The 14,348-nt window shown below is 41.8% G+C and overlaps 1 protein-coding gene across 2 annotated transcripts in view; it reads left to right on the top strand.

Moving 5' to 3' along the window:
* The first annotated feature begins 1,340 nt into the window (after positions 1 to 1,340).
* SPP2 (secreted phosphoprotein 2) overlaps positions 1,341 to 14,348 on the top strand; it is a 30,726-nt gene continuing 17,718 nt past the window's right edge. For both annotated transcript variants that reach the window (XM_068543722.1, XM_068543721.1), the window contains exons 1-3: positions 1,341 to 1,593; positions 1,693 to 1,817; positions 8,607 to 8,729. In XM_068543722.1, coding sequence (XP_068399823.1) covers positions 1,530 to 1,593; positions 1,693 to 1,817; positions 8,607 to 8,729 — 312 coding nt within the window. In that variant the 5' untranslated portion in view covers positions 1,341 to 1,529. The remainder of the gene's footprint in view (positions 1,594 to 1,692; positions 1,818 to 8,606; positions 8,730 to 14,348) is intronic.

The raw sequence follows: 14,348 nt of genomic DNA, 5'->3' as shown, positions 1-14,348 counted from the left end.
ATGCTTCCCTTGTTGGCACTTATATTTGCCTTGTTTAAGCAGGGTGACCTAGATGATTCATTCATTTTGATGTTCTCTGGACCTCTTGCCTTTTACAGAGCAGATACTAAAAAATATTTATTGAATTGAATCCTTACCAGCAGTTGCTGTTTATTGAGCCATTAATTTGCCAAGCATTCTTCCAAGGTTTGTTATTTAATTTTTATGTGATGCTTAATTTTATTTGTCAACTTGGCCATGGTGCCCACATATTTGGTCAAGCATTATTGTGCATGTTTCTGTGATAATTTTTAGTTGAGATTAACTCTTAAATCAGTGGACTCTGAGGAAAGCAGATTGTTCTCCATATTGTGGGTGGGCCTCACCCAATCAGTTGAAGGTCGGAATAAACACAGACTGATCTCCTCAGCAGGAAGGAATTGTGGCAGTAGGTGGCCTTTGGACTCAAACTGTAACTCTTCCCTGGGTCTCCAGCCTGCCAGCCCATGCTGCAGATTTTGGACTCACCAAATCTCCACCATTGCATGAGCCAATTCCTTAAAATCAATCTCTCTCTCTCTCTCTGTGCCTCCCTGACTAATGATACACCTTTACATCTAACCATTTATGCCCATTTTATAGGTGAAGAAGTTGAGGTTCAGAGACATTGAATACCATGTCCAAGGGTACATGCCTGACAGGTATGGAGCCAGGATTCTGATCCAGGTATTTCTGAGCCCCAGGACAATACAGCTTCTTATGCGTGAATTCAAGGAATGAGAGCACCATGAGTTGCATGTAACACAACCTGTATTTACTATAAAGTGTCTCTTCTTTTTAATGATTCACAAACTACCTTGGGATCTTATAGTGCATGAGACTCATCAATATGCAAATACCTTATCATCCAGGTGAGATGCGAAAACGCCCATTAGCAGAGAGGGTTGGTGGACACAGAGGCATGTCACTATTTTTTATTGCACGTGAACTTGTTTGGCATATTTAAGTCCTTCAGATTAAATTCTCTCCTTTCCAGTCATGATTTCCAATCTGATCATGAAATAACCACACGATTTTTATGAACAGTCAACTGCAGGATCTTTAGTAATATGAGAGGGAATTAAATAGACAATAATGTAAAATTAACTGTTTTGTTGAAAGTAAGGTTGCATCCCTTCCCTCCAAAAATGAAATGAAAATAAAGAGAAATAGGCAGTCCATGTGGATGAAATTAAAATAGAGAAGAACAAACAGCGCATGTGGAGTCCCCGCCTCTTGATGGCTTTTGCTGCGGGCTAAAGTCCCATGTTGAGGTCCAAACTTCAAAAGTGGCCTCAAACTGTACCCTTTCCCTAGGAAAAGGCAGCAGTAAATATTGACTGCAGGATCAATTGTCTCTGTTGAAGCTGCAATCCGCTTCAGTCAGAGAGAGCAAACCAGGTCACACTTGATAAAGAGCTGCTTTCAGGACGACTGGTCACCCCCAAACACATAGACACAATCTCCCGGGATCGATCAGAACTGAAATTATCCTTCCCAGACTGGAAAAGATGGTGATGAAGGTGTTGATTATGTTTGTCCTTGGAACGAACTACTGGTTCCACTACTGTGCAGGTAAGGAGCTCTGGGACAGGCCACCTTCCCTTGATGATGTGAAGCTGTCCTCATCCATGCACCCTGTCTCACTGTGTCCCCATGTGTTTGTGAGTCCAGGTTTTCCCGTGTATGACTATGACCCATCTTCCTTGAGGGAAGCTGTCAGCGCCTCCGTGGCAAAAGTGAATTCCCAGTCGCTGAGCCCCTATCTGTTTCGGGCGTTCAGAAGCTCAATTAGAAGAGTAAGTGCCCGGTATGTCTTCTCTAGTCCTCTTTATACTGCTTTCTGGTTTTTTCTTTTGTCCTTTTTTGGGTTACATGTTAAAAATTTTCCAGTGTAAAAAGGTAATAGCTACTCATCTCTTTCACACTCTTTTTTTTTTTATTTTTTGATAGAGAAAGGATTTAATTATAATTATTGTCGTAAAGCTCTCAAAGCTACTTCGGATGCCTGATTCTTCTTGCATTTTTCTTCCCTCTGGCCTCATTTCCTGTTTCCAGATGTTACCCTCTGCACATCCTGCTTCTGGACCCAAAGCCCCCATGGTTCCTTTTGAGATGTTTTATTAAAAACTGCTTGTTTATTAGAAATGAGACTTTTTCAAGTTCAGCAGTTCTGCTCCTAATACTTATAGGAAATAAATTCTGGCTTTGGAGCCAAAGAAATCCACTTTGCTTTGTCAATTTGGTAATAGTCTGTTTCCTGTTAGCTTGGGGAAATGGGGAAAAGATGAATTTTCATGGGCTTCCAATGACTAAGGCCGTGATTGGCAAAGAAAGAAACACAGAATTATCCTTCCAAGGAAATGAGAAACTAGACTGCAGGTCGCCGCCCTCCCGGCTGGGCCCCGGGTGATTTCACTGCCTGCTCATCGTCCTGTGCAAGGGGGGGAGCAGAGATACCTGCCAGAGAGTTTAGGTTAAGATGGGAGGTGAGGAGCTTCTACAAAGTTCCTGGTCTTACAAATGAGAACTCGTTGCAGACAGGCCGCCTGGGAACTGCGAACTGTGGAGACATGGCCAGGGGTCCGGGCAGCGGCCGCTTCCTCACAGAGGCCAGAAGGCCATTGGTTTCGTTCCACCTTCATGCTCACCTCTCTCATCCCTGCCGGGCACCACCTTAGCACACACCTGGTTTGTCCCCTCTCCTCCTGTGAAGGGCACACAGCTCATGGCTCCATAGCTCCAGTCTCCAAATACAATACATTCATCTTGACCCATCTCCTTCATAAACTAGCTCAGTTTCTTATCTCCAGATTCCCAGGAAATTAATTGAATTGTCCCAGTTGTCTTTTCTAATTGGGTCATTGGTCTCGAAGATGATGCTTTAGCTAGCCCAGAACCAGGCTGTTGTGGCGAGACTGGGGTCACTTGGCCTGGCTGTCGCGGTGTGGGAGCACGGCGAGATACGTGTGGTCAGCTGCCAGGTCGGAGGGCGAGTTCCTTCTGGAGGAGGACTGGACAGAATAAAGAACCCCTCCCTCATACACTGGCTGTTTGGGCTTCCATCTTTTGCATTTAATGAAATCCACGCGTGGTGTGGGGCAATCGGTGTCCTCTTGCCAAGCTTGCAAATGAGTTTAGATTTACTTGTAATTTAGCTAGTGCTTGCTACAGAAGAAAGTTAGTAGTTAATTAAGTGACTAAGAGGACAGGTCCTGAGAGAACCGGTTACTGACACCATGGAAATCTGGCCAGTGGAGACGAGCTAGCGTGAGGTGTAGTCATCCAGAGAACATTCCAGTGCCTGGGCCATCTTGGTATCAGACACCTGAGCCCAGACACACAGGCACCTGCAAAGAAACACACCTATGTATGTGGGCGTGTGATCCTTAGTGAGAACACAGAAAGGAGGTGCCCCTCCACATCCTGTACGCTGCTCTTCTATCTGGAATTCTGCCTATTCTTGTTTCTTTCCAGCTTTTTCTCATTATTCAAATTCATTGGCCAAGTTACATTCACCATGTCCCTTCCATGAAAACTTCCTTTCTTTTCCCAATGGAGGGAAAATCCTCCTACTTTGATCTGTCCTAGTGATACATCTTTCTTCTTAGAAGTGGTTCACATTTTGCTTTATTGTATGCGTTAGTCATGCCTTCTATAAGCGCCCTAAAGATGGCCCCAAATATGCCAATTCCCTTCATAACAGTAGCCATTAGCTCCACTCAGAGCTAAGCAAAGTCCTCAGGAAAGAGATGAGGGAACAGATCAGATCACTGGCCCTGAGGGTGCAAAACAATTCACAAAATAGTAATACAAATGAGCTCGAAACATTGGGAAAAATATGTCACTTCTTCGACAGCCAACAAAATCAGAATGAAAATAACCACGGAATAGGTGAAAGGGAAATCTCAAACACTGCTAGAGAAAATGTAATTTGGTAAAATTATCTTTGCAAGCATGCAATTTGTTAAGCATGTTTATAAACACGTTAAACATTAAAAATAGCAAATATTTATAACATTTGATCCAATAGTTTCATTTCTAGGAGTATGTCCGAAGGAAATAAGTGGTTTGGTCATGTTTGTGTATGTGCAGGAGGTTTGGGGGAGAGTTCAGTGGGCTTAGGGAGAGGGGTCTGGCCCCGCTACTTTATCCCTGAGTTTGCTTCATAAGCCCAGTGGTTCTTGACCCCGCTGCACATCAGTATCATCTGGGAGATTGAAATACTCCTGATGTCCAGGCAGGATGGTGACAAATTAAATCCCAACCCCTGAGGGTGGGGATCATATTCTTACATGTTTCCTGGTCATTCTAAAGTGTAGTCAGGGTTAAGGACCACTGGGTTTTACCAGGGACTTGGATCAAATACTCTTGCAATTGATTGTACGTAACTTAACTCTTGGGCTCCAAGTTTAAAAAGGATGGGAAAGCATGGGGAAATGTGACTTCAGCCACGATGATTTCCTTGTTCCAACATTGACACTAGGCACACACAGACTGTTCCCTCAATGTACACAAGCAGAGAAAGGAAAGGTGGACACAGGCCCTGTGCTGGGGGTGAGGAACAGAGAGGCCGGACCAGGCTGTGCTCCCATGGAGCTCAGATACCACTGCAGAGAGAGAGGGGAGGGAGAGGAGGGGAGGGGATGAAGGGAGAACGGGGTGCAAATTATATAAAAAAGTGAAGGTAGTCTCAGAGAGTGGAGAGTCCTGTGGAGAAAATAAAACAGGATGATGGATGGGCCTGGGCCTGGGCTGGGGTAGCTGTCAGATGGGACAGAAGTCTCCAGAGAGGAGCCATATTTTAGCTAAGACTCACTCAGTGACGAGAACCTCCAGCCGTGGGAGGACCTCCTGCAGGGGGTAGTTGAGGGGAGGTTTTAAATAAAGTGCAAGAAGACCTTCTAAGATCTCTGCAGCTGTTGTGTGGAGTGGATGCCAGGAGGAAGCCCAGACAGCAACTGTGGGAAGCAGATGGTGACCAATGGCAACTAAGCCTCTTAGTGTGGGGAGGGTGAGGAGTAGATGGATTCTGGGACATTTGGGGCAAAGCCACGGAAGCTTTGGGATCCTTTATGTGTCTATGCCCATTTCTGTCCATTTTTACTTTTCCTCTTCTTTGCACGTTTTGCTTTTTGGCTTTCTACGTTATGCTAGGCAGCTATACCTGAGCTTTACTTTTTGTCCAATCATAAGGGCTTAGTTTGAAAAACCTAAATGATCACTGTGTTAGTCAGGCTTCTCCAGAGAAGCAGAGAAGAGAGAGGGACAGAGACAGAGACAGGGAGAGATTGATTTTAAAGAATTGGCCCACACTATTGTGGAGGCTTGGTAAAGCCAAAATCTGCAGGGTGGGCCGGCAGGCTGGAGACCCAGGGGAAAACTGACGTTGCAGTTCAAGCCTGAAGGCTGTCTGTTGGCAGAATTGCTTCCTGCTGAGAAAAAGGTCAGTCTTTGTTCTAGTCTGAACTTCAACTGATTGGATGAGGCCCACCCACATGAAGGAGGGTAATCTGCTTTCCTCAAAGTACACCACTTTAACCTCATCCAAACACATCTTCACAGAAACATCCAGATCAATGTTTGACCACAGATCTGGACACTGTGGCCCAGCTAAATTCACACATAACATTAAACATTGTACTCTCCAAAAGGAATTGTTATGGGTTTTTTACGGCTTGTATATTTTTATTTCTTTTTGAAATAAAAAAATCAAAATATACTCATTATAAAGAGTCACAGGATACAACAAGAAAGAGAAAACCAAAAGTAACATTCATTATCCAGCCCTCTGAGACACCCACTACGAACATGTGGCAGGATGTCTTTTTGGATTTTTTCTCTTCATATGTGGGTATAAAATATATTTTTTTAAAAAAACAGGACCACACTGTAACACCGATTGTAAAGGACCATGATTTATTTCAGCCGTAACGCTGGGTTTGGGGTTTTCACCAGTTGATTCATTATGGTTGAGTATTTGGGTTGTCCCACCTTTTTCAAAGAACACAGAGCAGAAATTCACTGGCTGAAAGTGAATTCAAATGAAAAAGCAGAGCTATTTGACTTTTCTCCATATTCTGGAAAGGATGCTTAAAAGTGCTTAGAGATGCAAAAAGTTTGCAAAATCATCTCACAGTTAAAATTATCAGTACTCAAACCCCCTGCATTTTCATCTTTTAAACTAAGCTTTTGTCCTGCCAGTTTGCTTTCATCAGGTTGCTTTACGAAATTGTGGAAGGATGATCTGGGGGGGAGAGCCAGCTTGATGAGCTCCAGCTGAAGAGGTTTTAATTTTTTTAAGAGATTCAGATTTAATATCTAATATGTAAAAATGATCAGTAAACAGGGTCATAAACAATGGCAAGGCTGAGTTTTTAATCCTACTTGTTTTTAGAAAACTCAGCTTGTATCAGCACTCCTCATCCTGTGTCAGAAAGAGACACAAAGACGCCCCCTCCCGAGCTTGGAGCTGGCCACTTATTTCCAAAGCAAACTATCCCGTTACTCCCTACCTGAAAGAGGTCTGTGCTGTCACAGTGCTGTCACCACCTCTCTCCCCACTGGGCAGTAGGTGAATGTGTGGGTTGACTCAAATTTGCCAAAGGATGGGCTCAAGAACTCAAAGGGAAGGAGTTTTGGGAGCCTGGGGTGGGGTCGGGCAGTGGAGCCCACCTCCCTGCTGCCATCTTGCACCTGTCCCCGTGTGCTCTCCTTGTAGCAGCCATGGTGACTCAGATCTTACCTCTTAGAGGCCTCTGAGAACTTCTCATTGCAATGAGAATGAAATCAAAACTCTTTCCCATGGGCTACGAGACCGTTAACTATCTGGCACACTCCTTTCCAACTTCAGGGTGTTTGGTTTTCCTCACGTTCATTTTGCTTCACCACCACCGCTGGGCTTGTTCTGCCCCAGGATATTGGCTCTGCTTTTTCCTCACACGATGGGCTCCTTCCCATCCTTGAAGTCCCAGCTTAAATACGCCTCCCTTGGGAGGATTTCTCAGGCGCCTCGTCTAAACTATCTGCTCTCCATCCCCACTGCCACGTTGCTTTTTTGCTCCTAACCCCATAGCCACCTGAAAGGTCCTTGTTCAGTTTTCCTTAGTGTGTTTGCTGTGTGGTGCCCCACCACCCTGCCCCAGGTGGAATCTAAGCTCCGTGGGGTCTTCCCTGCTGTGCTTCGGGTGAAGGACACACAGTGGGCATTTAGTTAAGTCAGGAGATGTCCGTGTCATCAGAACAGCACACCCATCAGGAAGTTTGGAAGGTACCCCCAGTATCCCACCCTTGGTGGAAAGGAGTAGAAAACTGTGTAATCTTGTTCATAGATCCGAACTGATCAACCGGGAAGCGGGGCTGGTTAACACTGTACAGCAGAGATGTACTTGCTACTTACTTATTTCAGGCGTTATTAAGAAAGTATGGAGCATTCTTTTAGGAAAATGACACTTAAAATACTTTGATTTTGCTTTGGAAATAAGTGTCTATCTCCAAGCTCGGGATGGGGGGTCTTTGTGTCTCTTTCTGACACAGGATGAGGAGTGCTGATACAAGCAGAGTTTTCTAAAAACAAGTAGGACTAAAAACTCAGCCTTGCCATTATTTATGACCCTGTTTATTGATCATTTTTACATATTAGATATTAAATCTGAATCCCATAAATACGTTGACACTTAAAATAAGTTGATTCTTGTTATTTGAGGCAGTTATATTCCATAAAGACTCTGAGAACGCTGGGTTAGTGAATCCCGAACCGTTTATCCTGGGGAAATTCAGGGTTAGGTTTCTGAGAGCCTCTGGTCACAGTATTTCAGTTAACTGATCAATACGTGCCCTTGTTTTATGTGTGTTTCCACTTAAAGACTTATTTAATATACATGGTGACTCGTTACCATTGAGCTCACTGCACCAGCGTTATCCCTCAGGCCTGAACAAAGCTCAGCTAACACGTGTACTTTCTCCGTCAGGCACATCATAGCCTTCCTGTGCTTAGGAAACTAGACAGCTTGTCAGCACTAGGCCTGGGGGCCAATTTAAACAGCAAAATCACCAAGGAAAAGCACAAAAATGAGAAAACCGTGACACAAAATAGACCATGAAATTGACTTGTGTACGGTCCGCTTGCTGAGACAGAGGCTGAGCGTCGCCTTATCTGACCCCGGTCGGGACCATGTGCATCTGGCGACTCAAGTTCTTTGCCGCCCAGCGTGTCTTCATGAATGGCTGTGACGGCACCCAGTACTGATTGGGGTAGACGTACATTTTAGCAAGTAGGCAGATTTGCAAATACGGAATCTGTAAATCCTGAGGCTTCATCGTAAATGTAAGTCATCAGCAGCAGTGCTTAGCGTGGAGTCAGGACACCCAAGTTCTGGTCCTATTGTCTCAGTAAAGTCTTGTGAGCCGTTGGTAAAGCACTTCTTCCCCTGGTCTTCAGAATGAGGGTGTGGAACTGGGTGATTGCAATTGAAAGCTTTAGTGGTGGGGTATTCTGTCACTTTTTCTCCTCGTGCAGGGAGACACATTTCTAGCGTGTGACCTTCAGAAACACATCTGTGGCAAACTGACGCTTTGTTTTCACGAAGGTCAACATGTTGGATGAGGACAGCTTGACCATGGACATAGAGTTCGGCATCCGAGAGACGACGTGCAGGAGGGGTTCTAGGGAAGACCCCGCCACCTGTGACTTCCAGAGGGGCTACTACGCGGTAAGAGTCGGGGGAAAGGCCACCAGCCCAGAAAACAACGCGAGGGAGCACCTGTCTTCCTACAACACTGGGACCTGATTCAAAGCCACACCGAGGGCTTGGCCACTGCCTGGCTTCTGGACACCCTTGGAGGCACCACTAACTGTGTCCATGCTGTCCCCTGGGCAGGGGCAGCGTGACTCAGTAGTCGAGGACTTGAGCTCTGGAGTCCACAGTCCTGAGTAATCCTGGCAAATTATTTAACCCCTGCTGCCTCAGTTTTCTGCTGTTTAAAAATAGGGATAATGATGGTTCCAGGCAAAGTGAATACGAAGAGGCCAATAGCCAAGAAATATCCCAGAGACATTTCAAATTCTATTTTAAATGAATTTAAAATGCCAGCTCTGTTCCTGGTGCAAGGTGCACTGTTTTATAGTTGACTGTTGTATAAAATCTGTCTCCTCCACCAGCTTGGGCTCCGTGAGGGTCAGGACCACAGTGTGGTCAGTTTCATTTCCCCAGTGACCAGCACATGGCCCCATGCTTGGTTAACCCCCGGGACGGGAGCCACCCCAAATTCAGTCTCCGAGGTGTTCTCGTTCAGATGTACGAGGTCTCAGGGTTTTGTTACTTTCTCATTGTGATGTCTGGGTCGTTACACAGGGATGTCAATCCTGAAAAGAGGACCCGTTGTTTTGTTGTTTCGTGAGACTTTTCACTGTGGCTCTGTTTCACAAAGGTCCCAAACCCAAGTGTCACTAGCATTTGTTTCTAATGAAATCTGAGGCCAAGGGAGAGCAGAGCAGAGTCCTTGGGAGATCTTCCCATTTCTTGTTGTTCAAAAGGGAAACCATTCGAGGGAGCCCACTCAGTGCTCAGGAAGGGAACGTTAGCTTAGCAAAAGCCTAAGAGATATTTAAATCATCATTTGTTTCTGCTTAGGTCTTGAGAAATTTTCATTTTGGAAAAATGAAATGTCTCTGTGAATTTTTTTTTTTTTACTTTTTTTTTTTGTGCAATTTTTTTTTTCACACACACACACTGTATTTTATTTTTACAAGAGATAAATAGACTGACACCAAGCATTGTACATGGATGACCACAACAAAAGCAACAATGATTGCAATTACCAAACATGAAACACACTCATACTATGTCATAATATTGACATTCAGTCCAGTAATCCTCCACTGTAACAGCTCCTTTACTTTGCAGTGAAAATTGATTTGTATATTCTTTGCCTCTGAGTCCTTGTTGGATTTTTTTTTTTTAATTCAGACAGAAAGTCACAAAAATTATACTCATCCTCATCAGTTCACTCAGTCCCATGTAATTAATTTTTTTTTTCATCTTGATCTTTTGTTAGCACTTTTATGAGTTCATCAGTTTTTCATTAGAGTTCTGAAAATTCAGTTCTGCTTATTCATTCAGTTCAGCAGTACAGTCAGTTACCAGAAACCTGTACTTGTCAGAGTCTTTTCCATGAATTTCTTAAAGATGAAACCCTTTTATAGGAACATATTTGCAATAGCATCAGAGTACACACAGAACTGTCTGTAAATGACAAAAGACTTAAAAATGACCACAGTTAAAAATTTGATGAAAGTTCATAATAATGCAGTTGACGATAAAATTAGTTATTTCTGAGATATACATTTTAAGGTAATAACTAGGATTATGACTTATAACATTATACCAGAACATATAAGATTTTTAGAAATTTCATGTAATGTCTGAAACATTTATATTAACATATTTCCATACAAATAACCCAATGAAATTTTAGTATTAGTTGTTTTGTTTGTTTGTTTTTTTATACTGCAGGTTCTTATTAGGCATCAATTTTATACACATCAGTGTATACATGTCAATCCCAATCGCCCAATTCAGCACAACACCATCCCCACCCCACCGCAGTTTTCCCCCCTTGGTGTCCATATGTCCGTTCTCTACATCTGTGTCTCAACCTCTGCCCTGCAAACTGGCTCATCTGTACCATTTTTCTAGGTTCCACATACATGCGTTAATATACGATATTTGTTTTTCTCTTTCTGACTTACTTCACTCTGTATGACAGTCTCTAGATCCATCCACGTCTCAACAAATGACTCAATTTCGTTCCTTTTTATGGCTGAGTAATATTCCATTGTATATATGTACCACATCTTCTTTATCCATTCGTCTGCTGATGGGCATTTAGGTTGCTTCCATGACCTGGCTATTGTAAATAGTGCTGCAATGAACATTCGGGTGCATGTGTCTTCTTGAATTACGGTTTTCTCTGGGTATATGCCCAGTAGTGGGATTGCTGGGTCATATGGTAATTCTATTTTCAGTTTTTTAAGGAACCTCCATATTGTTCTCCATAGTGGCTGTATCAATTTACATTCCCACCAACAGTGCAAGAGGGTTCCCTTTTCTCCACACCCTCTCCAGCATTTGTTGTTTGTAGATTTTCTGATGATGCCCATTCTAACTGGTGTGAGGTGATACCTCATTGTAGTTTTGATTTGCATTTCTCTAATAATTAGTGATGTTGAGCATCTTTTCATGTGCTTCGTGGCCGTCTGTATGTCTTCTTTGGAGAAATTTTTGGATTGGGGTGTTTGATTCTTTAATATTGAGCTGAATGAGCTGTTTATATATTTTGGAGATTAATCCTTTGTCCATTGATTCATTTGCAAATATTTTCTCCCATTCTGAGGGTTGTCTTTTCGTCTTGTTTATGGTTTCCTTTGCTGTGCAAAAGCTTTGAAGTTTCATTAGGTCCCATTTGTTTATTTTTGTTTTTATTTCCATTACTCTAGGAGGTGGATCAAAAAACATCTTGCTGTGATTTATGTCAAAGAGTGTTCTGCCTATGTTTTCCTTTAAAAGTTTTATAGTGTCCAGTCTTACATTTAGGTCTCGAATCCATTTTGAGTTTATTTTTGTGTATGGTGTTAGGGAGTATTCTAATTTCATTCTTTTACATGTAGCTGTCCAGTTTTCCCAGCACCACTTATTGAAGAGACTGTCTTTTCTCCATTGTATATCCTTGCCTCCTTTGTCATAGATTAGTTGACCATAGGTGCGTGGGTTTATCTCTGGGCTTTCTATCTTGTTCCATTGATCTATGTTTCTGTTTTTGTGCCAGTACCATATTGTCTTGATTACTGTAGCTTTGTAGTATAGTCTGAAGTCAGGGAGTCTGATTCCTCCAGCTCCGTTTCTTTCCCTCAAGACTGCTTTGGCTATTCGGGGTCTTTTGTGTCTCCATACAAATTTTAAGATGATTTGTTCTAGCTCCGTAAAAAATGCCATTGGTAATTTGATAGGGATTGCATTGAATCTGTAGATTGCTTTGGGTAGTATAGTCATTTTCACAATGTTGATTCTTCCAATCCAAGAACATGGTATATCTCTCCATCTGTTGGTATCATCTTTAATTTCTTTCATCAGTGTCTTATAGTTTTCTGCATACAGGTCTTTTGTCTCCCTAGGTAGGTTTATTCCTAGGTATTTTATTCTTTTTGTTGCAATGGTAAATGGGAGTGTATCCATAATTTCTCTTTCAGATTTTTCATCATTAGTGTATAGGAATGCAAGAGATTTCTGTGCATTAATTTTGTATCCTGCAACTTTACCATATTCATTAATTAGCTCTAGCAGTTTTCTGGTGGCAGTTTTAGGATTCTCTATGTATAGTATCATGTCATCTGCAAACAGTGACAGTTTTACTTCTTCTTTTCCAATTTGTATTCCTTTTATTTCTTTTTCTTCTCTGATTGCCGTGGCTAAGACTTCCAGAACTATGTTGAATAATAGTGGTGAGAGTGGACATCCTTGTCTCGTTCCTGATCTTAGAGGAAATGCTTTCAGTTTTTCACCATTGAGAATGATGTTTGCTGTGGGTTTGTCATATATGGCCTTTATTATGTTGAGGTAGGTTCCCTCTATGCCCACTTTCTGGAGAGTTTTTATCAGAAATGGGTGTTGAATTTTGTCAAAAGCTTTTTCTGCATCTATTGAGATGATCATATGGTTTTTCTTCTTCAATTTGTTAATATGGTGTATCACATTGATTGATTTGCGTATATTGAAGAATCCTTGCATCCCTGGGATAAATCCCACTTGATCGTGGTGTATGATCCTTTTAACGTGTTGTTGGATTCTGTTTGCTAGTATTTTGTTGAGGATTTTTGCATCTATATTCATCAGTGATATCAGTCTGTAATTTTCTTTCTTTGTAGTGTCTTTGTCTGGTTTTGGTATCAGGGTGATGGTGGCCTCATAGAATGAGTTTGGGAGTGTTCCTTCCTCTGCAATTTTTTGGAAGAGTTTGAGAAGGATAGGTGTTAGCTCTTCTCTAAATGTTTGATAGAATTCACCTGTGAAGCCATCTGGTCCTGGACTTTTGTTTGTTGGAAGATTTTTAATCACAGTTTCAATTTCATTGCTTGTGATTGGTCTGTTCATATTTTCTGTTTCTTACTGGTTCAGTCTTGGAAGGTTATACCTTTCTAAAAATTTGTCCATTTCTTCCAGGTTGTCCATTTTATTGGCATAAAGTTGCTTGTAGTAGTCTCTTAGGATGCTTTGTATTTCTGCAGTGTCTGTTGTAACTTCTCCTTTTTCATTTCTGATTTTCTTGATTTGAGTCCTCTCCCTCTTTTTCTTGATGAGTCTGGCTAATGGCTTATCAATTTTGTTTATCTTCTCAAAGAACCAGCTTTTAGTTTTATTGATCTTTGATTGTTTTCTTTGTTTCTATTTCATTTATTTCTGCTCTGATCTTTATGATTTCTTTCCTTCTGCTAACTTTGGGTTTTGTTTGTTCTTCTTTCTCTAGTTTCTTTAGGTGTAAGGTTAGATTGTTTACTTGAGATTTTTCTTGTTTCTTTAGATAGGCTTGTATAGCTATAAACTTCCCTCTTAGAACTGCTTTTGCTGCATCCCATAGGTTTTGGGTCGTCGTGTTTTCATTGTCATTTGTCTCTAGGTATTTTTTGATTTCCTCTCTGATTTCTTCAGTGATCTCTTGGTTAGTTAGTAACGTATTGTTTAGCCTCCATGTGTTTGTCTTTTTTACGTTTTTTTCCCTGTATTTCATTTCTAATCTCATAGCATTGTGGTCAGAAAAGATGCTTGATATGATTTCAATTTTGTTAAATTTACTGAGGCTTGATTTGTGACCCAAGATGTGATCTATCCTGGAGAATGTTCCGTGCGCACTTGAGAAGAACGTGTAATCTGCTGTTTTTGGATGGAATGTCCTATAAATATCAATTAAATCTATCTGGTCTATTGTGTCATTTAAAGCTTCTGTTTCCTTATTTATTTTCATTTTGGATGATCTGTCCATTGGTGTAAGTGAGGTGTTAAAGTCCCCCACTATTATTGTGTTACTGTCAATTTCCTCTTTTATGGCTGTTAGCAGTTGCCTTATGTATTGAGGTGCTCCTATGTTGGGTGCATATATATTTATAATTGTTACATCTTCTTCTTGGATTGATCCCTTGATCATTATGTAGTGTCCTTCTTTGTCTCTTGTAACATTCTTTACTTTAAAGTCTATTTTATCTGATATGAGTATAGCTACTCCAGCTTTCTTTTGATTTCCATTTGCATGGAATATCTTTTTCCATCCCCTCACTTTCA

Source organism: Eschrichtius robustus, chromosome 5 (assembly GCF_028021215.1).
Source record: "Eschrichtius robustus isolate mEscRob2 chromosome 5, mEscRob2.pri, whole genome shotgun sequence".
Taxonomy (NCBI): domain Eukaryota; kingdom Metazoa; phylum Chordata; class Mammalia; order Artiodactyla; family Eschrichtiidae; genus Eschrichtius; species Eschrichtius robustus.
Note: the sequence above shows the minus strand (reverse complement) of the source record. Positions and strands in the feature narration are given on the sequence as shown.